This window comes from Macrobrachium rosenbergii, chromosome 59 (assembly GCF_040412425.1).
Source record: "Macrobrachium rosenbergii isolate ZJJX-2024 chromosome 59, ASM4041242v1, whole genome shotgun sequence".
Lineage (NCBI taxonomy): Eukaryota > Metazoa > Arthropoda > Malacostraca > Decapoda > Palaemonidae > Macrobrachium > Macrobrachium rosenbergii.
In genome coordinates, this window is record NC_089799.1 from 29,043,554 (window position 1) to 29,069,992 (window position 26,439).

The 26,439-nt window shown below is 35.3% G+C and overlaps 1 protein-coding gene across 13 annotated transcripts in view; it reads left to right on the forward strand.

Annotated features, from left to right (window-relative positions):
- The window catches only part of LOC136837493 (uncharacterized), a 1,465,013-nt gene that overhangs the window by 1,231,328 nt on the left and 207,246 nt on the right, over positions 1 to 26,439 (forward strand). For all 13 annotated transcript variants that reach the window (XM_067102285.1, XM_067102289.1, XM_067102292.1 and 10 more), the window contains 2 exons: positions 1,857 to 2,057; positions 14,092 to 14,252. In XM_067102285.1, the coding sequence (XP_066958386.1) occupies positions 1,857 to 2,057; positions 14,092 to 14,252 (362 nt within the window). The remainder of the gene's footprint in view (positions 1 to 1,856; positions 2,058 to 14,091; positions 14,253 to 26,439) is intronic.

Below are 26,439 nucleotides of genomic sequence, written 5' to 3' on the forward strand. Positions count from 1 at the left end.
TGGCTTCCGCCATTTGATTCGTAGACTCATGGATGGGATCCCTTGTAGAATTTTTATGTGTACATAAACTTTAAGGATACAACTATATATATTTCTTTATTTCACTTTTGGTTGAAAGAAAAATTTCCGTTCTTTTGTATTTTGATCCGTGTCTCTTTAACTACTGGACGTTATCTGGTGACATGGATGTATTGCATATCTTTATCTTAGGTCTTTGCTACAAAGTCTTTTATCAAACCACTCAATAATTTAAATCTTGTTTCCACTTTTCTGTTGTTTCTTCCTTCCTTCATCATTTTTTTATTCGTTTGTTCGTTTAGGTAAGTTTTATCTCCTCGTTAATTCAGGTCTTGTTCGGTGCAGTTACTTAGGTTATTTTCGTTGACCTCTTACATTACTCGTTTTTTTTATTTGCTCGTCTCCAAGTCCTCTTGGTCAGTCATTGTTGAACGTCTTTTTGTATTCAGAATTGTTTTTATTGATGTTTTTATATTTGGTATTCCCTTCATTTTTCATTGTTTGTTGTTTGTTGGTACCCTAATTATCTTTTTCCTAAAACAACGAACATCTTTGTAGCGTTTTTTAAAAGACATCAATTCATACCTTGGAACACACTTTGGTTTGAGCAACATGGAGATCTTGATATAACTTTACGCCCCCTTTTGATTAACCCTTAAAAATTATGCACTTTTCGTCTTGTCTCCTCGGCTTTGGACTAGGACCTTTTGCTTCCGAACCCTTATCCTATCCCTTAACCTTGGCATGTGACCATGAATTCTGACCCTTTAAATTTGTTTGTGGGTTGGGCTCCTATTCTTGACCTTGTCTTGCAGTAACCATTAACTTTGACCAGTCTTGTTGGCTTTGATTGTGACCTTGTTTTTGAAGGACTGGTCCATGTGATCTTGACCTTTCCTTGTGACCACCACCTCTGGTCCTTGCTTCCGGTATTATGACTTCCGCCTTTACTTGTGCCTTGGGTTATTTTTACGACTGAGCTGCCTGTCAACTTCAGTTTTGTGTTTGCTTGCTGCCTTAAGGTACATTGAAATATTAAAATGGTGAAAATGTGAAAATGGTATATCCAGATGACTGTTTTCTAATAAACGACATATATACTGTATGTATATATATATATATATATATATATATATATATATCTATATTTATATATACAGGCAGTCCCCGGTTTACGACGGTTCGACTTACGGCGTTCGAGGTTACGACGCTTTTCAAATATATTCATCAGAAATTATTTCCTGGCTTACTGACTTATGTTCGGGGTTACATTGAAATATTAAAATGGGTTTTTTTATGTAAACTCAATAATAATGCAAATCGTTTTCAATGTTAAAAAAGGTTTTCTTATGATTTTTGACGATTTTCGAGATTTTCCCGTTACTGATTTTCTAATAAACGATATATATATATGTGTGTGTGTGTGTTTACATATCGCTCTTAATTGTATTCATTATTATGCCAGATCCTGTTAATTATGAAAATAATTTGATGAGGAACAAGCTACAAGACCATGAACTTACCTAAGTATGTTTCTACAGAAGTTTCCATATATAATCACTCAAGTAAACGAAATCAAAGTGAAGTCTGAGGAATACCAAGTGGAGAAACTATGCTATGGCAGATGTACAATAATCTCGTATCCCCGAACTGTGCTTTGTTAATTGTGTGTTTTCTAGAATGTTTAGTACATTTGGATTTCGTTTGCAAATTATTAACATTTCTGAACGCTTCGAAGTATCCAGTGAATTTTGTTCATGTTTTTGAGGTACATAGTAATCTCTCTTTTTTTTCAAGAGATGGAATTCACATTCAGCGCTGTGTTTCTTTTTTTCCAGGTCGTCCACAGCCGAAAGTCTCGTGGTGGTTCGGAGAATCGGTCATCGACGACTCCTGGTCGGCGGAATCAACGGGAATAGTGACCAACACGCTGGTTTTGAGTCCCCTGACCCGCGCGCATGCGCACTCGGTTCTCGTCTGCAAGGCTGCCACTGCAAGTGTAGCTGTGACGACAGCTACAGTCACCATTGACATGTACCGTCAGTACTAGTAGCTTTGTGGTAGTAGTGACAGTAGTTGATAGCCTGTAGCTTTTGGAATAAATAATTCTAGACACTAAGAATATTATCTAGTGTATTAAGATACAATTAACATATTTAGCCCTTTAGACCCATAACAGGTAGTATTTAGAGAAAATATAGATCAGTGGAATCATATAAAATGGTGCAACACTGTACATATTCACGTTTAGTTTTTCGGTAAAATAATGTTGTTGTTTTTTTCAATTCACAGTATTATTAAAATTTATTACTTTTATTCAAAAAACAAAAAGTTCAAAGGGGAGTTATTTTCATAGCCTTTGTATACTCGTAGATCCGGGATGACCTCCTTAACGTAAGCAATTCATTGCATATCCATCCTTAAGAAAATAAATCGCAAAAAGTATTATTGAACTTTGAATAACAGGAGAGATATCGAACACAGCCATGGTTGAAGATGAGGAGGTAAAAATAAAAAGCATCCTTGCAAGAAGGTTTCCTCCCCTCTGCAACATCCTTCACCTTAACAAGAAACCCCTCGTTCGTTTCCCTCTTGAAATAACGAGTTTCCATAAGTTGGGAAACTCCTCAGACTTTGTCTCTCGACTTGTGTAGTACACAAGGATTTTTGGCTTACTAATTTTTTCCTTAAGGAATTACTGCCTAATGCTGTGTCGTCCTCCCGGCCTAATGAATCTCTCTCTCTCTCTCTCTCTCTCTCTCTCTCTCTCTCTCTCTCTCTCTCTCTCTCTCTCTCTCTCGTTGCATCTATCTGTCTTTCTGCTACAGTTTAAGAGTTAAGAGATGACATAAAAACATTCGTATCACGTAGCCTCCAAATAAATAAAAAATAAATCCGATTTAATGGTAAAGCAAATAGTTACTTGAAATTCTTGCGTAATTTTACACCTAAAGAATTAGATGACACGAAAATAATACCCGACCTTTAACTGCAGTTAACGATGAGAAAGAGTAAGAACTATTTTTTCAAGGAAAATTGTCTTTTCCTCATCCCTCACCTCGACCAGTAACCCATCTTTTCCCCTCTTGAAATATTCGCTTCCCTATGAGGGGGAAAGTCTCCCCTCTCTGTTTTTCTTGGTGTGTTTAATAGACAAAGATTCTAGTCTTATTAGCGGAATTGTTCTGAATTTACTGTTTAATCCCCTGGCTCTCTCTCTCTCTCTCTCTCTCTCTCTCTCTCTCTCTCTCTCTCTCTCTCTCTCTCTCTCTCCCCATTTATTTACCATTTCCTTTATGACTTCCAGATTCAGAAATATATCCATGATATGATTCAAAATATCAGTAACTTACGTCTAAGATTGCGTAGATGTTTACAGTAAAGTTAAAAAAAAAACTGAAATGAATATTAAATACAGTACATATATTATGGCGAACTATATATAAAGTACGTTACTGAAATGTTTTTCAAACATATTCTTGCCATAAATTTTTTAACGCTATTTCAAGAAGTACATTTGGTAATTCCTCTCTCTCTCTCTCTCTCTCTCTCTCTCTCTCTCTCTCTCTCTCTCTCTCTCTCTCTCTCTCTCTCTCTGTAAGCATTAGGAAAGTATAAATCCATTTAATATTCATAATATATCCCGCTCAGCTATCTGTCAATCTATCTTTGATCATTTCGAAGATCCCAATGTCCTAAGCAAACCTCCGTCCCATCCCACTCCATCCGAGCTTCTGTTTATGAACACGAGAATCCAAGGAGATGAAAACTCCCCGAGAATATCAACTTACTGTTAATATTATAATTCGTTCCCTTGAGCTCTTCGACTATCCGTTTTAATCGTCCCCCGATAATTGACAGCAGCTCATTTCACGATGGCTTTCTCTCCCCACCCCCAACTCACACCCCCGTCCCCTTGTGTCAGAGATATCGGGAGAATGTATTCAAAGGAGGAAATTGTCAGTGATGAATGCTCGGTACATGAAAGGATCATGTATGAAATTTATTAAGACAGTGAACGGTTTTATCTTTTATGCAGGATTTGTTTTTTTGTCTTTTTTTTGTCATGGTTTTCTGGGATTTGTTTTTTGTATATTTTTAATTATTTAGGAATGATATTTGACATATATTTTACTTTGTGTATCTTATTTATATAGAATTGAAAGAGTGCAAATTATATATATATATATATTATATATATATATATATATATATATATATATATATATATATATATATATATATATATATATATATATATATATATATATATATATATATATTTATATTGTGTGTGTGTACAGATATATGTGTGTGTTTGTGCGTACATCTGTTTTTCTGTGTGTAAAACTTTGTCTACTGCGCACTCATCCCTCACAGAATCCATTTCACTTTATTGATATTATACTCTGACTGATCGGTGTAAAGTTAGTTTACGCTCAAGGATACTCATTTTGGTGTCATTTAAGCGAATAGTGGTAATTTATTGCCGTACGTTAAAAAACAAGAAAATATGAGGTTAAAATAAAAAGTTGAAGTTAGCGCAAAGCAAAAAATTTAAAAACATTGCCATAAAAAACACACGTTCCAAAAGTAAAGCAATAGAGGCGTACGAACTTTTTGGGACTATGCAGAATTAAGATACATTGCATTTCAAATATGGTATACATAGTTGCTGTTAATGCCAACCACTGGACATTAAGGTTTATTGCCTTCATTTTGTTATTGATCGGGGTACACTTACGCATATCTTACATAATAGTATCATTTGTTAAAGCATTAAGCCAAATCAAAACTCATATTTGCCTCTACCCTGTCTTTACGTACTTTTGTTAACATTCAGGAAGCGCTGAACTTGAACGAGTAAGCATTAATGCTTATATATATATATATATATATATATATATATATATATATATATATATATATATATATATATATATATATGTGTGTGTGTGTGTGTGTGTGTGTGTGTGCGTGCGTGTGTTTGTGTGTGTGTGTGATTCTTATTGGTGTCTGTCGTTAGTATATGCGAGCATGTGTGTGTCTGGGTGATGGTTTGTGGTGTGTTCATATCCATATACTTAATAATTACGTGAAATCATTTGTAATGTTATATGCGTATATGTGTCTTCAGTAATTACTTATGTATTAGTGTTCAAGGTATGTAGTAGTGCACAAGTATGATTTATCAAAAGTTCTACTTCATTCCAGTTGTTCATCTGCTCTTTAGTAAATAATGAATGTAAATGCAGTAGGGACAGAATTTGGTTTAAAGTCGAATGCTTAAATCAAAAGTTTTATTATTCGGTGAAAACTACTTTTCCTTAGTTACACATCTGGTTACTGACGTTTAAACAAGAAAATTTCTGGGTATTGAATGAAAATTATATTCGGCAAGAAGAGTAGGTGTTGAGAAAGTAGATCAGAGAGGTCAAGCGATGTGTTTGAAATCTAAGCTTTAATGGCAAAACTTGCTGAAAGTAGTGTACCGGTGTCCAAGAGTTATTGCTCCCTGGGTAACCTCTTTTTGGGGTACGAGTATATTGCTGCATCAGTGATTCCGTTCTTTCCTCGAAATAATGTTTATTTTGATCAAAATCTGTTTATCGCAACATTTGTGCTAATTTTAAACAGAGGAGTATTAAATTCTTAGTTTTATTTTTTCTTAAAAATGGGGCTTTAACAGCAATACTTAAAGGAAGTTATTATTACGTATTTATTTATTTAGGTCGTGGATTATTGATGTAAAACCATTGTGTATCTGTTATGGATTTTTGACTGTTAAAATGCGTCACATGAATATTCCTTTATTGCTCTACTGCGTTTGCAGGAATTCTAAATTCTTTGGGTAGACTTCTTACAGAATGTTGTTCTGCAAACAAATGTAAAGCAAGTTTATTTAGAATTTAGCTGGCATTTCTTTTACCAGTGGTGCACTCTCTTATATCTTTGCATGAATCGCAAGCAGTTTTATGAAAAGCTAAAGGAACGATTTAGCGATGATATCAGTTGTGATACCGTTACTTAGAGATTCGTCAGGTTTATGATAGGTGCCCATTATTAAAAGTATTAGTCTACGATGTTAAAACGCTTAATCCATATTGAATTTCTTTTCATGTGTTTACCCTAGAAAGTCATAGTTCAGTTTATACTCTAAATTTATACGACTTAAAACTCTTCATTGTTACTGAATGTGCAGATTTCCAATCTTTAGAACGTTGCTCAGTTATGCCAGAAAAGAAAATCAGTTAAATATAATCTCCAAATTGAAAATGGCGCCATTCTTCCTTGTGTTTGAATTTGGCATAACGACCGAACCAAAGTTCATTAAAGCTTTAAACTTCTTTGATTAAATATTGAATATATCTATCTCAGTTAGCTCAGATAAAATCCTGTTGAAACAAAAGAATGAGGAAGTCCAATATGACGATGTTTACTTGGCCATCATTCAGGTTAATTGGAGATCCAAGTGGTAAGAAAGACATATTGGACAGAGAAATTTGGTCCTAGACAGGATTTTTATATAACTTTAAAGGGGAAAAAAGAACGAAAGTTAATGAGACAAATCGAAATAGTCATGAAAGTTAAAGGGTAGTTTTTATAGATCTTGGATGAAAAGGAACTGTCACCGAACTCAGCATCTCACGATTTCTGAGTAAATAGGTTTAGTGGTGGCCTCGTGTGTTACATTGCCTCGTGTATGTAAATGCACATTTTCTGGCCTAAAGGCGGCAAAAAAAAAACAGTACTTGTAGGAAAGAGCCACTGAGTGGTTAAAAAAGTTAAGTATATCTTAGTTTAACCAGACCACTGAGTTGATTGACAGCTCTCCTAGGGCTGGCCCGAAGGATTAGATTTATTTTACGTGGCTAAGAACCAGTTGGTTACCTAGCAACGGGACCTACAGTTTATTATGGAATCCGAACCACATTAGAGCGAGAAATGAATTTCTATCACCAGAAATAAATTCCTCTTATTCTTCATTGGCCGGTCGGAGATTCGAACGCACGGCCAGTAGAGTGCTAGCTGAGAACGGATCCCATCCCCCAATGAGGAACTGCCACTGAGTGGTGGAAGAAGATTTAGAGAAAAGATGTGGCCAGGGTCACTTATTAAATGAATGAATTCATTTCGTTTTAGTCCAGTCAGAGAGGGAAAAAATAACTGAGCACTCCAAATATGAGAGCAATGATTCAGATAATGGCGTATTAGGCTTTTCAGTTGTTGTGAAGCGCGGAACCTCCGATAACCGCCCCCCTCTCCCCATTTACTTTCATTAAAAGCTTATTTTTTTATATGAATCATGAGGACAGTACTGGAAGAGGTAAAAAAATGACTATACTAGATTTTGTTCATAGTACAATAACATGTTTAATTTAGAACGAAAAAGACATTTTTGGCGTATATGGAAGAGGCATGAATATGAGGAGGAAGAGGGGTTGGGTATGGTTGGTATTACTGGTGCCCAATGATTGAAGAGCAGGAGCATTTCACCCAGACACTAAAAGGAAAGAGAGTTTTAAAAGAGGAAAGCACATTTGCTTCGATAGCAATACATATGACTTCAACTACGTATGTTGTTACAAGCTCAGATGGTTTATAAAATCATAGAACATCTGTGAAAATGGTTGCAAAAGAATTAAGGTTTATAAAAACAAAAACAAAAAATTAATTTAAATTAGAGTTCTCGGGAACTTTTAATTTCATCGAGGAGGTACGATATATACAGAACTCCAGGTCAGATGATTCCTAATAGTCCAGTCAAATTAGGAAAAAAAAATGAAAAAATTCATAACAAGCTGAAAATTGGAGAATGTTTTCTACAGACAATTAGAAATAACATATCAAAAGTCCCCATCCGTCCACCCTGAGCTTCGTCCGCCATCTTGGAAAATGGCCAAAATTTAAGTTTTTCGCTATTTCCATGAAACCATTGATCTTAGGAAAATAACTGCCTTATACATTATTCTTCACCATAATATTTTCTACAAAAGATGTTCAATGCATATTTTTGCTATGAATGATAGTTTTAATGATATTCTCGGTTTTGTAACCATATTAAATTGTGTGAGCATGCCCATGTGAATTTAGGCTATTCACTTGCTTTTGATCTGATACTTGGCTATTTTTTTATTTATTTTTTTTTTTGCACTATAGTATTTTCTAAATGGTTATCCTTTTGTTTTGTTTTCATTTCAGAATATACTTTAAAATGGAAGGAACCACAGATCAAAGTGAATTATGTGTACTTTGCGAAGAACGCAATAGAAAGTGAAAATGTTTGTGTTAAGAAAGGTATGTCGACACTTGTTGAAGCAAGTAAGAAAAGAGGAGATGATATGTGGCAAAAGTGGGTTAATTTATCAACTATTCAAGTACACATAAAATGCAGAAAAGACTATATTAGAAAAAGAGTATAAAAGCAGCTGATAAAAAGATACAACTGACCAGGAGAAACAGGGTCACCTATTAAACAGAAAATTAGATCAAAAGAAACTGTGTTTGATTTCAAGAAAAAGTGTATATTTTGTTTTCAAGAGTGCTGTGAAAAAGAGGAAAGAAAAACCTCTCCATAGACGGCAAGTAGTTAGTAGAGTAATGACCTTAGACTTTGGAAAAAATGTGCTGGATAAATGCATCAATCGTAATGATGACTGGGACAAAAAAGTAAAAGCAATTATAGTTGGTGTTCATTGTTTGGTTGCAGAAGAAGCAAGATACCATAGGTCATGTAGCTCCAAGTTTTTTTCGAAGCAACACTTAAATCCGTCAGGTAAACGTGGACGACCCGATGATGAAGATACAGAAACTGGCTTAGAGAAAGTTTGCTCATATATGGAAGACAGTGATGACTGTCAATTTACTTTGCAGGAATTGTTAGATGTGATGCATCAGAACCAATCTTGCAGGACAAGTGGAAGCTATCTGAAAACCAAATTACAAGAAAAGTATGGAAATGATGTTATCATAACTACCCTCCAAAGAAAGATTCCCATTGTATGTTTCCGCAAATCAGGAGATAAATTGCTATGTAATTCTTGGTATAATGAAAAACTCCATAGTGAGAAAGAAGAGCGAATGAGGATTGTTAGAACTGCAGCAGCTATTATTAAAGAGGACATCAAGTCAAAGGTGTACGACTCCAGCAACTATCCTTCTCCTGAGGGACTCTTTAATAATGTTGAAAACAACATACCTGATTCTCTTCAAGTCTTATTACATGAAATAATTGAAAAAGGAGGAAGGGAGATACAGACAACAAACACAGGGTATGCTCTGCTATAGCTCATTCAATCCTACAAGCAGTCCGTCCAAGAACATCTGTCTCTCGATCCTACTCCGGGTAGCTGTTTACGTACACAGGAAATTTGGATCAAGACTCTGGTACATATTTTACATAAACTGGGATTCTCTACTGGATATAATGAAGCACAACTCTTTGAAGCATCTTGTATGAAAACTACCCCTCCTAATATTTTGCCTGATAGTTTCATGCAGTTTGTTTTTGATAATGCAGATTTTGATGTGCACACAATAGATGGGTTTCACACATTTCACTGCATGGGAGGCATTGAATGTGGAACACCAGCAGGCTCAATGATCAAACCAGAAGTAATTGAAAGACTGAAAAAATGCCATCAGCTAGAGAAATTTCTTCGTGTTCATCTATAACAGTGAAACCCTTCACAAGTTATAGTGAAAGTGGACTGAAAAGGGATTGAAATTGAGGATCTAAAGAAACTTACATCAAATCCTAGTGAAAAAAATTACAGCGTCATCTTGTCATTTGCTATGGTTGAGTGGGAAGTGGATGAAATTTAAGGATATTCCACACTGGAATGGATTTATGGATGCTATCAATAATAGCGCGAGGACTTTGATACGACGTCCATTCGCTTCTTGCCTTTCCTTGATTTAAAGGCTACTCTTCTGATGCAATAAACAGCGTGTTACATTTTGCATCTGATTCATGTAGAAAAGCGAGTAAGAGTGTGACATGTGTTACTTTTGACCAGCCACTATATTGAAGGCAAGAGAGATTGTGTCCTCTACTGAAAACAGTTTGAATTTAGGTAATGTTTTCGTGCGACTAGGTGGTTTTCATCTCTTAATGTCATTTATGGGTTCTATTGGGTACATCATGGCCGGTAGTGGATTAAAAGAAGTGTGGGAGACAGTTTATGCACCTAAATCTACAGACAAAATGATGACAGGACACAGCTTTGCCAGAGCCCTTCGAGCACATCTGTTAACATATGCTGCATTGGGCCAGCTTCTTTTAGATGGTGCAACCATTTCTGATGAGGATAAACAAGAGGTTCAGTCCATGCTTCAGCAGTATGATAACAAAACATTGACTGCAACATCAGTAAAGAAATCGGCTATCATAAATAGCATTGTAAAGAAATTTAACACTCATGTGCAAGAAGTTGCCTTAAGGGCAAAACAGCAATGCTTTGGATACAATATTTCCAGATGGTGACTGTGATGCTACACTATATAGAGGCTGAAAGACTAGGAAATTGGGAATTACACCTACTGTGTGTTCAAGAGTTTATACCTTACTTTCATGCAGCTGGTCACTTAGTTTATGCAAAAATCGTACCACCTATACTTGCAAGATATGCATGATTTACACCAGCATATGCCTGATGAAGATTTTGTCAAGTTTACAAAGAAAGGATTTTTTACAATCAGCGCTCAAACAAGAATTGGGCTGGTCTATGGTCAGATCTTACTGTTGAACAAACGCTAATGAGGACCATGAAGACCTCAGGAGGGCTGACACATGGGCGAGGGATAACCGATAGTGTATTGAGTCGGTGGATTCTTGGCATGCCAGATACATGTGAAATGTGCACCAAAGTTGAGGAGTTTTGTGGATTGAGAAGTTCGTATAGTGAACAGCACATTGAACTACGACCTTCAAGGATTGTGAGAGATAATGAAGATACAGAAAAGATTTTGCAGTGGTTTCTGTCTCATCCACCCTTTCCAGACAATAAGGAGATTATGTCACTTGCAACTGGGATAACTGGTGATAATAAAATAAACTGCTACAAAAGCTATGAAATTGGATTGGAGTCTATGAATGCCATAACTGGACAAGCTTTCGGTGAGGTAAAATTGAAGCGCAAGAACCGTGTGTTACCTCTGGCAACAATAAACTCAAGTGTCACAATACGAGAAGATATTGTTCCTGTTGATACAACTCTTCTGTTTCAAAGAATAATACATACATTAGACACTAGTACTGCTGATCTGCAAGATTATTTTCAGTACGAGCTTGCCCCAATGCCACCTGCATTATTTACTGAACAGGGCATGAGAAAGACCAACAAAGCTGCAATGTATAGTGTGTTCAATGATAAGAGTACTAGTACATTTCAGTATCTGGATGAAGCAGTTTTCATTGTAGATGGAGGTTTTCTACTTCATCGTGTTGTGTGGCCATCACACATTCAAGGACTCACTTATGATGAGGTCTATGAGGCATACATCCCATACATCAAACAGTATTACCACACAAAGGCAGTCATTGTGTTTGATGGATACGGTGACTCAAAATCTAGTACAAAGTATGCAGAGAGACAACGCAGATCATGCACATTGCAAACTACTGATACGATTTTTACCCCAACACCAAAGTATGCATTAGTCAAGAAAAATTCCTATCAAATGAGCATAACAAATCTCGATTTATCAGCCAGTTGTCCAGAAAACTAGCTGAAAATGGTATCTTGAGTGAAACAAGCACCTGATGACGCAGATTTATTAATTATACAGACAGCTATACGAGAGTGTTTGAACTCTGAGAGCACCATCGCTGTTGTTGGAGAAGATGTTGACCTTCTTATACTTCTGACTGCACTGACACCAGAAAGCAGAAATATTACTTTCTTGAAACCTGGTCGTGGAAAAGTGCCTGCCCGACACTACAATTCTTCTGATCTACAAGCTTCACTTGGTTCACTAAAGGATTACATTCTTTTCATTCATGCTGCCAGTGGGTGTGACACAGTTTCGTCTCTCTTCGGACAAGGGAAGCTTAAACTATTCAGACTTTACAGAACAAAGAAAGACTAAGAAAGCATGTAGATGTATTTAATAGCAAGACATCAACACAGAGATCAGTGGCTGATGCAGGAGAGAAGTTACTTATTGCCTATATGGAGGTCCTGATGAAGAATTTGAGCTAAATTCATTTCGATTGAAGTGCTTTAGGAGAGCAACAGTACGTTGTAAAAGGCAAGTAAAACCTGAAAGACTTCCCCCAACAGCAGAAGCATCAAAACAACATTTTCTTCGTGTGTACCATCAGGTTCAACTATGGCAGAGCAATCCACTACCCCTGAGCAGTGGGGATGGATAAAAGGCACTGATGGCTTGGTTCCTGTCACCACAGAATTACCACCCGCACCTGAGAAGTTGCTACATTTGATATCGTGCACATGCACAAAGAACTGTGTAACGGAACTGCAGCTGTGTAAAAGGGGGTCTAAAATGTTCCATCGTATGTGTATGTTGTCGAGGGGTTTCTTGCTCAAACTCTATAATCCAATCCGAGAAAGAACTAATGGATGAACTGAAGACTCCCTCACGTGATACTGATGAAAGTGACAATGAAGATCATGAAGAATCTGTTGAACCAGAAGAAATATGTCATGCAAACCAACAGGAAATTAGCTGTGAAGAACCAGTCAATAATTCAGGTACGGCAAAATCAAGTGTTTTACCATCTACTTCTACTTCCAGTGGAGCCGCTAGAGCGTCCAAGGAAATCGTTAAGATCACAGATTTAGTGTAAGAAATTGTATATGTGACAAGGAGAGTATCAAGATAGTTATGGATTAGGCCTAAAGGGGAAACCACATTAAAAAAAACGCCTACGTACTTTACCTCATGGGTGGTGTGGAAAAAGTACGAATTTAAAATATTGTGCTCACAAAAAAACTTGATATAGCTTGCAAACTATCACTTGTAGAGTACATATGCATGAAACCTCTTTTTGTAGAGAATTTGGTGAGCTTTAATAATGTACTGAATAGTCATTTTCGTCAGACTAACCGTTTTCATGAAAAAAAGCAAAAAAGGAAATTTGGCGGCCATTTTCCAAGATGGCGGACAAAGCTCAAGGTGGATCAATGGGGACTTTTGATATGTTATTTCTAAGTGTCTAAAGAAGTCATGTGCAAAATTTTAGCTTGTTATGATTTTTTTCATTTATTTCACTAAAATATGACTAAAATGACTGGACTATAAGGTAACAAACGTACCGTCTCGTTTTCCTGTTAAGGTCTTGACACTTGTGTTGAGTGTAATTACACGAAAATTGTATTCCCTCAGATTTTCGTGTTAGATACCGTCTTTTTATTTTGGAAATACCACTGTTAATATACAGACACATGTTGTTTCACAGATCCATGATCATACAAAGCAGGAATTATGAAAAAATGTATAGAAAGTATACCTCCTTTGAAGTCTTGAGTCCCATAGATTTTAAAATGACATGACTCCTCTCTGATGCATAACTAAATCAGCAGGTCTTTTCATCGCGTTGACTTGATAACTGTATTAACTGGCGAAATCAAACAATGTGGAAACTTGCTACCCCGTGAATGTAATTCTTGCAGATTTCGAAGTAATAACATAAGTGTCACCAGTGTGATATTTAGTTAAATCTTCGTTGAATGTATAGTGACGTGAGACTCCCAGTTTTCAGTTCATAATTCTGTTTGTGGACTTTGTAGACTTCCCTGCAGGGTCCAGCACCAAAGCTGACCACCTTTAATGTCATTTCCCCTTGCTGACTAAATAATAGAAGTAGTGTTTCAGCAGATTCAGCAATTTTTATAGGCACCAACACTAGAAGAATTTTTTCTTCAAATTTGGTAGGATCCGGCAGAGGGATAGGTATTTCTACAAACCTCTGCTAATTTACTTCCATGCATTTTTATGTATTACTTATCTTTAGTATTCAGTAAACTATTTGTATTTAATTGCGTATTTAGTTAGTCGATTACTTTAGTCTACTTGTTTCCTAATTTATTCTGTTTCTTCCACTTGCAGTCCGACCTCTGTCTGTTGAACTGACGGGAGCTGCAGTGACAGGTTCCGTACGTGCCGGGGACATGCTTGACCTTACCTGTACAGCCAGAGGATCAAGACCACAGCCTGTAATCTCGTGGTATAAAGGAGCCAACCTCATCCATTCAGAGAATACAGATAAGGTAAGTTCGTGAAAGGATAGCGAAGGATCAAAGAAAATGATCGAACGTGTTGGGTATAAGAATGTATGAATAATAATAATAGTGTCGTGACAGTTGTAAACCCAAGCAACAAAATTATTATTATTATTATTATTATTATTATTATTATTATTATTATTATTATTATTAATCAGATGATGAGCCACATTCGTACGGAACAAGCCCACTGGAGGCATTGACTCAAAATTCAAGCTTCCAAAGAATATGGTGTTTATATACTGTAGACCTATATTGTAAATAGTGTAATACTACACTGTAGATCTATAAATTTATAGTAGGTAATTAAATTGTGAATGGGGGAATTTCTTTCCTAATTCAGTTTTTTCCAGAAATTGGTTTTTAAATATATGTGTTTATATATATATATATATATATATATATATATATATATATATATATATATATATATATATATATATATATACAGTATGTATATATATATATATATATATATATATATATATTTTTTTTTTTTTTTTTTTTTACTAAATTTAGCTTCATTTTACATGTAAAACTTCAAATCAAAGTTATAGAGGAGGGGCTTGATTGGAAGAACTTACATTAGGACTATCTTTCTCTTTAATTTTATCGATTTATATTTTTGCTAGTTCTGTTTTCGTGGCCAGATTTCATCTCAAGTTGAAAGATAATTGGTTTTTTGTGTTCTAATTTAATTAAGTATATGTGACATTTCTGAAAGATGGTCGGTTAGAGCATCAAAAACTGTAGCTGAATTTGGAATAAAAATCGAGACGGAGGCGGAATTATATGATAGGTAATTGTCTTCCGTGATAACGGTGATGATAACCTCGTTCTGTCTGTGTATGTGTTCGAGATTGAATTTCTCTCTCTCTCTCTCTCTCTCTCTCTCTCTCTCTCTCTCTCTCTCTCTCTCTCTCTCTTTGACAAGGTTACTAGTTCCACGCATTGTCGAATTGGAATTCAGGGAGCTTATGTGTGTGTGTGTACATATGTGTATATGTATATATATATATATATATATATATATATATATATATATATATATATATATATATATATATATATATATATATATATTCATATATATACACATATTTATCATTTATGATATATATATACTATATATATATATATATATATATATATATATATATATATATATATATATATATATATATATATATATATATATATATTTGTGCATGTACAAATAAATTTCTAAAAATGTTACGTGTATACGAATATTTGAATATTATGTACCAGCCAAATGTCCTAAGATCATTTACAGTCAAGCTATTTTTTGCATTTATGTTATTTATGAGCATTTTGTAAACTTACTTACCAGTACGGAACAAGGAAGTACATTACGCGTATCCAAAGGTGTTACGTTAAACTCGAAGGGATTATAAAATGAAAGGTTACATTGTAGCGAATATCTTAAACATTATTGCATACCTTCTCTCTCTCTCTCTCTCTCTCTCTCTCTCTCTCTCTCTCTCTCTCTCTCTCTCTCTCTCTCTCTCTCTCTCTCGAATCACAGAGAAACACAAACAGTGCAGCGGACATTCGAATACAAAGTGAACCCCTTTTTCATCGGACGCAAAAAGTGACTTACGCCCATTGAAATATCGCTACTTTTAAATTGCCGGGAAAGATGCTTGCTTCGCACGCGAGTCCTTTCCTCCTTGTCTCTTTAATATCGAATAAATGTAAATTTGGACAAATTTTATGTTTTGTGATCGAAGTTATTGTTATTTATAAAATATTGCGTATTTTTTGTGGGGCCGTTTCTGGAGAAGCGATTTAGCTTTGTAGAAACAACCAAGGTTTATGTAGCTAGTGTTTTGATGTATAAAAGTTTAAACATTATTATATTTTAATAAGTTTCCTCTATATTAAACCGTTTCCTCGAACAATGGTTGACTCCTGGGAGAAAAAACACAACTGGTCTTTGCTAAATTCTTACTTAAGCTGCTGAATCGTGGAAGATGTTTAAGAGCTTTTATTGAACTCGCAAAATTCAAGTCGAAGATAACCCTTTTAGTGTAAGTTATTTCTAAGGTATAGTGAATGCATTAAGTAATATTTGTGGCTGTATACATACATACATATATAGTATAGACATAAATATATATATATACAGTATACATATATATATATATATATATATATATATATATATATATATATATAATACACACACACACACACAAGTCATAAAAGAAGTTGGAACCTAAGTACCACTGTACCTGAGGCTTTACCTGGGCAGGCTAACTGCCTCGCATACCAGCGTGTTTTCCCCTACTTCCCGACTTAGCAGTGTCCCAATTGACAGCATTCCATTCGAATTATCCCTTCTGAGTGAATATGATAGAAATAATCAACGCACAATTGAAAGAGCTGGGTTCAATCCTGATGTGAGTCAGAAATTTATATATATATATATACTGTGTATATATGTATATACATATATATATATATATATATATATATATATATATATATATATATATATATATATATAATCTGATGTGAGTCAAATTTATATATATATATATATATATATATATATATATATATATATATATATATATATATATATATATATATATGTGTCTCTGTGTGTCTTCATCAGCCACTTTATAAACGTACACGAAATGCTCTTTCGCTGCAGTTCTTGGGTACGGAAGGTCTAATTCCTGCAAAGGCTCATGTTTTATACACCGTATTCAACATAACGGTTGCTGTTTCATTTATACTTTTAACAGCTGATTTGTAAATAAACCCCTTGTCCAGCAAACTTCCTCAGTTGACCGCTTCATACGCCTTCACATGAGGCCCATCAGCAAGGCATCGAGGCCCCCGATACACACCGTTCCGTTCATCCCTCCCCCTGTGTCTTGCATTTTTGCACTTCCTAAACGTTTGGGCTGTTCATAAGGAGTACCTCTTTCACACCAACTGTTCACCAACAGACGCACGCACACACACACATATACATATATATATATATATATATATATATATATATATATATATATATATATATATATATATATATGTGTGTGTGTGTGTGTGTATGTATATATATATATATATATATATATATATATATATATATATATATATATATATATACACATATATATATGAGGTAGGTTAATCCTTTCAGTTTTATTGAGTCCAGTGTTTCTGTAACGGATCTTAGCCTAGAATGTTTCTGATTCACCCATTACTGTGTTGTGTGTAAATCTGTTCTTTAAGTGTATAGCTATATTATATATATATATATATATATATATATATATATATATATATATATATATATATATATATATATATAGTGTGTGTGTTGTAGGGCAGTTGGCGTGAAAGAGGTATTCCTTAGGAACAGTATGTGTTTATATTTAGAAGAGATTCAGTGCATAAATATGCTTTGGGTTTCCTTACCGCTAAACATCTATGTACTTGATTTCGCCAACTTTCGAAGTTGCTGGCTTTGATGCTCTGATGCCAGTTTCCTTGAGGATAAATCCCTAATCATTCAGTCATACTCATTACGAAGTTCTTCCGGGCTAACTTAGAGTTTACGATTTTTCACCCAATCTCGGAAATACTATGTTTAGTTTACTCAGAATGTTTTATTTATTTATTTAATTTTTTTTTACTGGATCTGGTCATGGGGGTGTTATGTTTTGTCATGCCTCAGTCGTATTAATATCCTCATAAAATTAAACTATTTACTCCAGAATGTTGATCTACGTTATAGGATTTATTGCACCGATTTTGCCTTTAATTTTTGAATTATTTTGGTTATTCACGAAGTATGTAACCTAACAGTTTAAAATAAGTGAAGGCTGATTCTTACATAAATCCTTTTTTTTTTTTTGCGCGCGCGCAGTGTATAGAGATTAAAGGGAAGGAAATGGGTCATAAAGGCGTTAATTGCCCTATTTATTAACTGAAGTGGAATGGAAATGGTTACATATATGAATATCGTAGAAGGATTTAATTACTGAACTTCGTTATCTGTGAACCATTTCCTCATCTTAAGTGCCTGTGGCGTATTACCCACATTGGCCTGCTAAGAGGAGTTACGTAACCTAATTTGTAGAGTTATCCAGCCTGATTTTTTATGAGGAAATATCAACCTTGATTTTTTTATGTAGAATTATCATCCCATATTTTTAATGATGAACTATCAAATATTTCGATTTCCTCTGAAGAAATATACAGTCCAGTATTCAGTAATGATAACCATTCCGACATTCCATGGAGAAGTACACAGCTTGGCTCTTTGTGAAGCAGTCAGTCCAGTATTCTTGCAGAACGAGAATACAAAGCCTGTTCTTTGGCAGTTACAAGTCATAAAGTTAAAGTACCAAAGGAAGGTGACTTGCATGATTGTGGTAACCGGAGAGGCATTGTAGTTATGCCGACTGCAATGAAGATATTCGGTTTGTTTGCTTTTAATAGGCTGAAGAAAAATTGCTAAAAAAAACTTGGTGGTGAACGGGCTGATTTTAGACAAGGCAGGAGTTGCTCAGATCAATTATTTGTGTTGAGACATTATGCAGCAGTGTAAGAAATTTAAAAATCACCACCTACTGGATTTTGTTGATTATAAAATGGAATTCTTGTTAAATAATTAAATTAGTTGGAATATACACGAACGAAGTAGATTCAAAGTTAATGTTAATGGGACTTTATCAAGTGAATTTTCAATGAATAGTAGTGTTCTACAAGGGATTTTTTTTACCTTTGTTCTTTGCCCTTCTTATAGGATTTATAATAAAAAAGTGGGCGGAAGTGGAAGAGATTTAGATTGGAATGACAGGAATTTGACGGAGAATATGATATGACATTGCTTTGATTACCAAAACCCCACGAGATATACGTAGCTTATTTTAATGAAATATGAATCATACACGTAGGGAGATTGGACTGAAAATAGTTTGAGCTAAACGAAGGTAATGAGGCTAGAGTATGCATTATCGGATGAAGTAAGATTAGATAGGAAAACGATTAATGAGGTTTGACACTTTCCAATATTTAGGAAGAAAATCTCATTACAGACCTTTTCATTAGATGCCGTGAAATGGAACAATGATATTCGATATTTCTGAATGGGATGGAGTCACATTGAGCTGAACTACGATCAGTTACCTCCTAAGAACTCATAGTCATTGTTCACGTGCTTTGGAAATTGATAGGTAGCTGAGGATTCTTTATATTAGTGAAAAAATAAATAATTCGTTTCGGGATCTAATTGTCATTCTTGTCAGAATGAGCTTGCCAGATTCTTGCGTCAAGGTAAAAAAAAAGTGGAAGGTTAAATCAAGGTTGTATTACTGATTTAAGATTAGGTATTAAAACACGTTTTTTCTTTCAGAATTATTTGTAGTACGTTTGTGAAATGTTGTCATATGTAGTCTGGATAATTTGAGCAGAGTCAGTGTCAATTACAGGTAAATTTAAATTCATATTTTTTTTTTTATCCCGATAAAGTTCAATATTAGTCATATAATGGGCTTGGAACAAAAAGGATAATCGAAAACAATTACTGAAAAACTAATCTCTTGTAAATGTTTGAAAAAAATGAACTTTTCAACCTATAAACATGCGGATTTCCATGAAAATTTTGTAGTTGACAAAAAAAAATAATGCATCGCACCAGACTTACAATGCTGTAAAGAAGAATTACAGTTTAGGAGACATATGCAAATTGATTATTCATTTTGGCCTTTCTACATTAATCAGTAGGCGTAGGTCTTTAACCTTAAGCAAATATTGGAAAATTAAAGAAAAAGTGTAGCCAAATGTGCTGTAAGTAAGGATAGTACACTCTACATCGAGATTATGAAAATCAACAGAGAAAAAAAGCTGAAAACACTGATAAATGCTATCAACTCCTAAGAGCCATAAATCCGAGATTTTACATTATATTCTGCTGCCACGCAACTTAAGGTTCGCACACCAGTAAGCCTCTTTCTGCAGTCGGTGTGTGTGTGTGTGTGTGTGTGTGTAAGCTCGCTCCTTCCTGTGGCTGCCAAACCGGCGCCTGTGTGAACGCAGCCAAAGTTCTGCTGTTTTCTTTCCCACTAGTAAGGATTTTCTTGTCTACGTCTTCTCCTATTCATGATTTTGCTCATGATTCACCTCCCAAGATTTCGTCATACTTCACCTCTCTGCTCCCAGTTTCCATTGATTCCTCTCTCTCTCTCTCTCTCTCTCTCTCTCTCTCTCTCTCTCTCTCTCTCTCTCTCTCTCTCTCTCTCTCTCTCTCTTTATCGACTCTGGTCTTGTGAAATATAAAAGAAACAGGATCTCATTACTTCGCCAGAGCATGAATGAATTGGGATCCCATAACTTAAGGAAGTGCAGTGCCTTCAATACAAACTTTAATTCGTTTTTTTTTTTTTTTTTGATCTTCAGTCTTAGAGTTCTCTGGAAATGTTTGATAAAAGTGTAATTCAGCCCCTCACGTCAAAACTTTCGATGTTCAGATTACGTCAGACTGCTCTTGGAGAGGAGATCACTTTGATGAAATAGCTAAGTCCTCTTCAGAATATAAACAGTTATGGTTGGATGTTTCAGGACCTTTTCTTTATCCGACTTAAAACTCAGTTGTTGAGTGATCTGTCACCTTTTGGAATACTTTGTGGACATTTATGATATGGCATTTCTCTATCTATTCTCAATGTACTTCAATCACGGAACTATTCCATTTAATCGGTGCCCCTCTCGCCCATTTATACTTACTCTGTAGGCCCGCCTTATTTATGTCAGCCGCAAGTTGCCTGCCTATTTGTTGTAAGGATACTCTTACGGCAAATGTCTCCTGCTTATGGGAGGTCCATACCGCCATAATTCCTCTGCCTTTGACATTTACTCTGTTGTAGACGTCTATTGTTGCGCGGCATTGTGACTTTCTTTCCCCCGGCTGCCAAGATTTAGATTTCAATCAGTCACTTTCTGCTTCTGCATGCCCCGACTATTTCTATATTATATCATGCAGGACTGTCATTTCCTTCGAGATTAATCTCTGCTATCTTTAATTAAACAGTGCTCCTAGAAATGCTATCATTTCTAGGTTTGGATAGAATAATAGTTCTCCGTCGTATCGGTTTTTCGATAAAGAATAATCGTTCAGCTCTATGTCAGTATTCTTCATAATGAAATTGCTGTATGTCTTCGATCAGTATTCTCATTCAGTATACTCTATTACAGAAGACTTCATGCGCATGCATTTTTGTGCAAGCGCTGTGTAAAACGTGCGAGTTTTAAAGCTGTTGCCGAATGGCTTTATCTGACTTGGCCTTTTTGAAGGATCGAGTCGACGTTCTATATTTTGTTGATGTATTGAGATGGATAAGGTTAGCGTACCCCGAGAAATTAAGCTTCCGCATGCATGGATTTCTGAGTATTTGTTTACTGGTTATGGAGAAATAATATTCCTGAGTAATTGTTTACTGATTATGGATAAATATATTTGAGAATTTGTATACTGGTTATGGAGAAATATTATTTCTAGAAATTTGTTTAATGTTTATGGAGAAATATTACTTCAAGGAATTTGTTTACGGATTATGGAGAAATATTTTTCTGAGTAATTGTTTACTGGTTATAGAGAAATATTATTTACGAGTAATTGTCTACTGGTTATGGAGAAATATTATTTCTGAATATCTGTATACTGGCTGCAGGGAAATATTTTTTCCAAAACAGTTTTTCAAGGTGGTGCTCGTTTGAGACTTTTAGTTACTGTTACCATGATTTGTTTCTAAGAATAGTTGCTTGTATCGGTAGTTATCTTTTAATATAGTTTCATTTTGTCCTTCAAGTATTTCTTAGAGTAGAAAATGTAGTTAACATGAATATATTTTTAACAAATATATAGTTACGTTAATATTGTAATTAACCTTTTCACGTTTTTTATATGAATGTTAATATAATACAGTTAAATGCCCGGTACATTAACATGCTGATCAATAATCTTATTTTACCGTAAAAAAATTAGTACTTAATCATTCTCGTCGCTGAATGGCCTCCCAGTCACCAATCCCTGGCCTTATGGCCCAAATTTCATTCATTCACTGAGTCATATAATCACTCCCAGTATTGTCCTAGGTTTTCACATTGTTTAAATAATGTGATATATATTTTTTGTGTTGAGAGGTAGCTCCTTTCTGCTGAAAAAATAAAGAAATATTTTTAGAAATTTTCACAAGATTTATATTTCGAATAAGCGATGCAAGTGTGCCACATAATATTTTTGGGACGTGGTGAGAGGAAGGGCGGGGGGGAGGGGAGTGAATCGATTTTGGATTGTTTTTTTTTTTTTCCATTTCCCAGGACCACTAACGTGACGTATTGTGTCACTCAGATTGACATAAGCCGTGTTCTCAATCAGAATATACCCCTCTCCTTGTAAAGCCATGGTTTGCTTAGCGTGCTTGGTCTTCATTTGTTGAGGTTAGGAAACCTACATGGAATCAAGGGTCGCTTTAATCTTCGGTGCCTTTTCACCTGCAGGGGACAGAGGCAAAACGGAACTTCTTCATTAGCTCCCTTGCACAGATGTCCTGTGCAATCGGGTTTTTGTTTTCCCCTCTTGACAGTTATCTCTCCCCTTTTGCCGAACTGTTCTCGAGAAGCTCATTTTTCTTAGGCTTTTCATAGCTCCAGGTTTTTTTGTTTCTAAATCCTTCCGTAGGTGATCCTTTAATCTTTGGAATTTTACAAATATAGCGTGCTCCTTTATCATTTTGAACTGCGAAGTTGCAAAGTTCGTAGAGTGCGCTAATAAAAACAGCTTAAATTAACCCAAGAAGGTAGGCTCTAATGCTTTTATGTAAGGTTTGTCTTTTACAGCTGTCCTAACACTTTTCCTGAGTCATTAGTTCGGATTTTTAGAGCTACGATGTACTTCTTAAATCTTACAAGATTTTTTTCAGGGTCTGGTGAAGGTTCCTGTAAGAAAAACCTCTTACTTGTGACCCTGCTTATAACCCTGAATTATGCTTTAATCACGTGGATGATTGATCAGCTGATATCTGTCCAGCAGCAGTGCATCCGACTTTCCCTTCATGAGACTTACTCACCAGTTACCTCCTCTTTATCAAAAGCTTCCACCCTGGTACCTCACCCTTCACGTAGAGATTATTCTGCCGTTTGTAAAATGTTTTCCTCGCCTTAAGTCTCAATTTTTGCTGTTAATTTGGGCTTGGATCTTGCTTTGAGCAGCAAAAATTTTATGAAAGACATATCCTAAGAAAACAGATTTTGTCTTATATTGTTGACTACTCTTTCAGACTTCCCAATCGTGTTTGTAGATATGGGGATTTAACATTTCAGTGTGACTCATTATAATATTCTGATTTACATATACATGGATACTTACTTTGGGCATTGGAGTTTGTACACCTAGAGGACATTCGTTTTCGTCGGTCATTTTTCATCGACTTTTCAAAATAAGAAATCTATTCAACAAGTTTAACTTACACAATTATAATATTTTAAAGGGATCATTTATTAAGATTTTAATTTTAGTATTAAAACCAAACCTCTCTGGCCAGCCCTGAGAGTGCAGATTCTTTAACTTGGTATTTGTTTCAGTTTTTTAACCTCGTTTTGAATGAGTTACACTGGAGTTATTTCATAAATTTCCTGTTCACCTTTGGTGTTCTCATTTAGTGCTTACGGCTCATTTTTACAATGGGAAGTAAAATTCCTAAATGTTTGCTCGTCAGCCATTTTCAACCCTTGTGCTTTCGTGTTGAAATGTTTATATGAATGGTGGCCTCTCTGTAGTTCAACAAAGGAAGTCATGCTGTAGAAAAAGGATTCTATAATATTTCAAGAATGTTACCTGTGAATTTTAAATAAGGTTGTTGGTTACTTTCATTCAGCAGATTCAGTGTGACAAGGATCTGTCTGAATTTTCGAAAGATGTCCTTTCTTATAAATGGGCATGGTATCCTAGTTTTTATGGTACACCCCGACTAGCTGGGTGACCCGGGTACGATTCACAAACAAGCTGGGATGTTGACTCCCTCTGTTCTTTTGTCGACCTACGCAGTGAATTAGGTTCCTTGTAGTTAGCCAGATTTGTGAAGGACCGGGGGGCAGCAACATCTGCCCCCAAACTCTGGATGAGATAGGAAGGGTACCACCTGGATCACCTCCTTTATAGAGAATATTATATATATACATATATTTGTGTTACATGTATATATATATATATATATATATATATATATATATATATATATATATATATATATATATATAAAACAGAATGTGCATTTACGCACAAGTAAATAATATTTTGTCCCTTTCAAACAAAGAAAGGATCATGTATAGGTGCATATATGTATGTCGTATGTATTTGCTCATGCATGTATACGCCACGTTACCATAAGCAAACGAAAACCGCCTCTATTCGGGAAACCTGTTGGCAATATGCCGGTCAGTTTTCGAGCTTGATGCGACGACGCTCTGTCCCCAGGGTTGTTGCTGTGTGTGTGTGTGTGTGTCTGTGTGTGTGTATGTATCCCTTCGGCTTTAATTCACACTTTAACGATCATACATTGACGTTTTGCCATTAAAGCCATTACCCGCGTCCCGCATACGCGTCGTTTCAGGGGGGGGGGGGAAGAAATTGGAATTCTTAAACGGCTGCTGGGACTGATTGCGTTTATTTGTCTTCTTGCCTTGGCGTTATGAAAAGCATTATTGGCAGTGCGTTGAGCGTTTTGTTTTCCTCTCTCTCTCTCTCTCTGCATATATTTGCATGCATAGATACACAATACAGCACACAAACACTCCTGATATTGAATGTTGTCATTACTTGAAGCACATTCACACTGGTTATATATATGTATATTTATATATATATATTATATATATATATTTATATATATATATATTGTATATATATATATATATATTATATATATATATATATATATATATATATATATGTATATATATATATATATATATATATATATATATATATATATATATATATATATATATATTACAGGTTGATATTTTTATACAAACCTTTTCCACATATATGTAATGTACCCAAATAAAAAACAACATAGCTACCCTGATGCTTTTTTATCAGTAGTGAATGAAGCCCTGTGCATAAAAGTTCTACATCATAATTGTATCAGACCCTCCACACACACACACACACACACACACACACACACACACACACACACACACACACACACACACAGTATCATTTCCCTTTATTTTGCACGCAACTTTGGTCTTCTTGGATGTTAATGCCTTTCTCCTCCAGTAATCCTTTCACGCCATCTGTCTTACAATTCCTGGTCTTCCTCTCCTCCCTCCATTTAACATTTTCGAATTAAATACACTTTTCAGCAGCATGTCATCCTGTCTTGTCACATGACCAGACATCTCAAGACCCTCTGATATACTCGTACCCTTTCATCTACGCCAGCCTTTTACCATTTCTCCAAATTATCTTCGTATTTCCCAGTATTTCTCATGCCACATATTGTGCAAACTTCATCTCAAAAGTTTCGACATCTTTTTCTTGTATCTTCATTTAGCATCCAACTTTACTTCCATACGGGAGTAGTGACTAACCAGTTCCTTCATACATTCCTGACTTGGCTCATAGATAAGTCAAATCTCTTCCCAGTCTTTTGCACACATCCTAGTACTCTTTCTTTTTTTTATTTGCCTATTCACGTCCAACTATATCCGATACATTTGACCCCAAATGCATATACGAATGAACTGTTCCCATTCTTTCACTATTTATGTTAACGTTCATCGTTCCATCTTCTTTGCTTCCGTGTAACCTCATAACCTAAGTCTCGCTCACGTTTAATCTCAACTTTTTAGTTTGCTGTAAAAGAAAACTATTGTGCCAGCTTTGTCTGTCCGTCCGCACTTTTTCTGTCCGCCCTCATATCTTAAAAAACTACTGAGGCTAGAGGGTTGCAAATGGGTACGTTGATCATCCACCCTCCAGTCATCAAACATACTAAATTGCAGCCCTCAGACCTCAGTAGTTTTTTTTTTTATTTTATTTAAGGATAAAGTTAGTCATGATCTTGCTTCTGGCAACGCAACAACACAAGCCACCATGGCCGGCTGAGAGTTTCATGGGCTG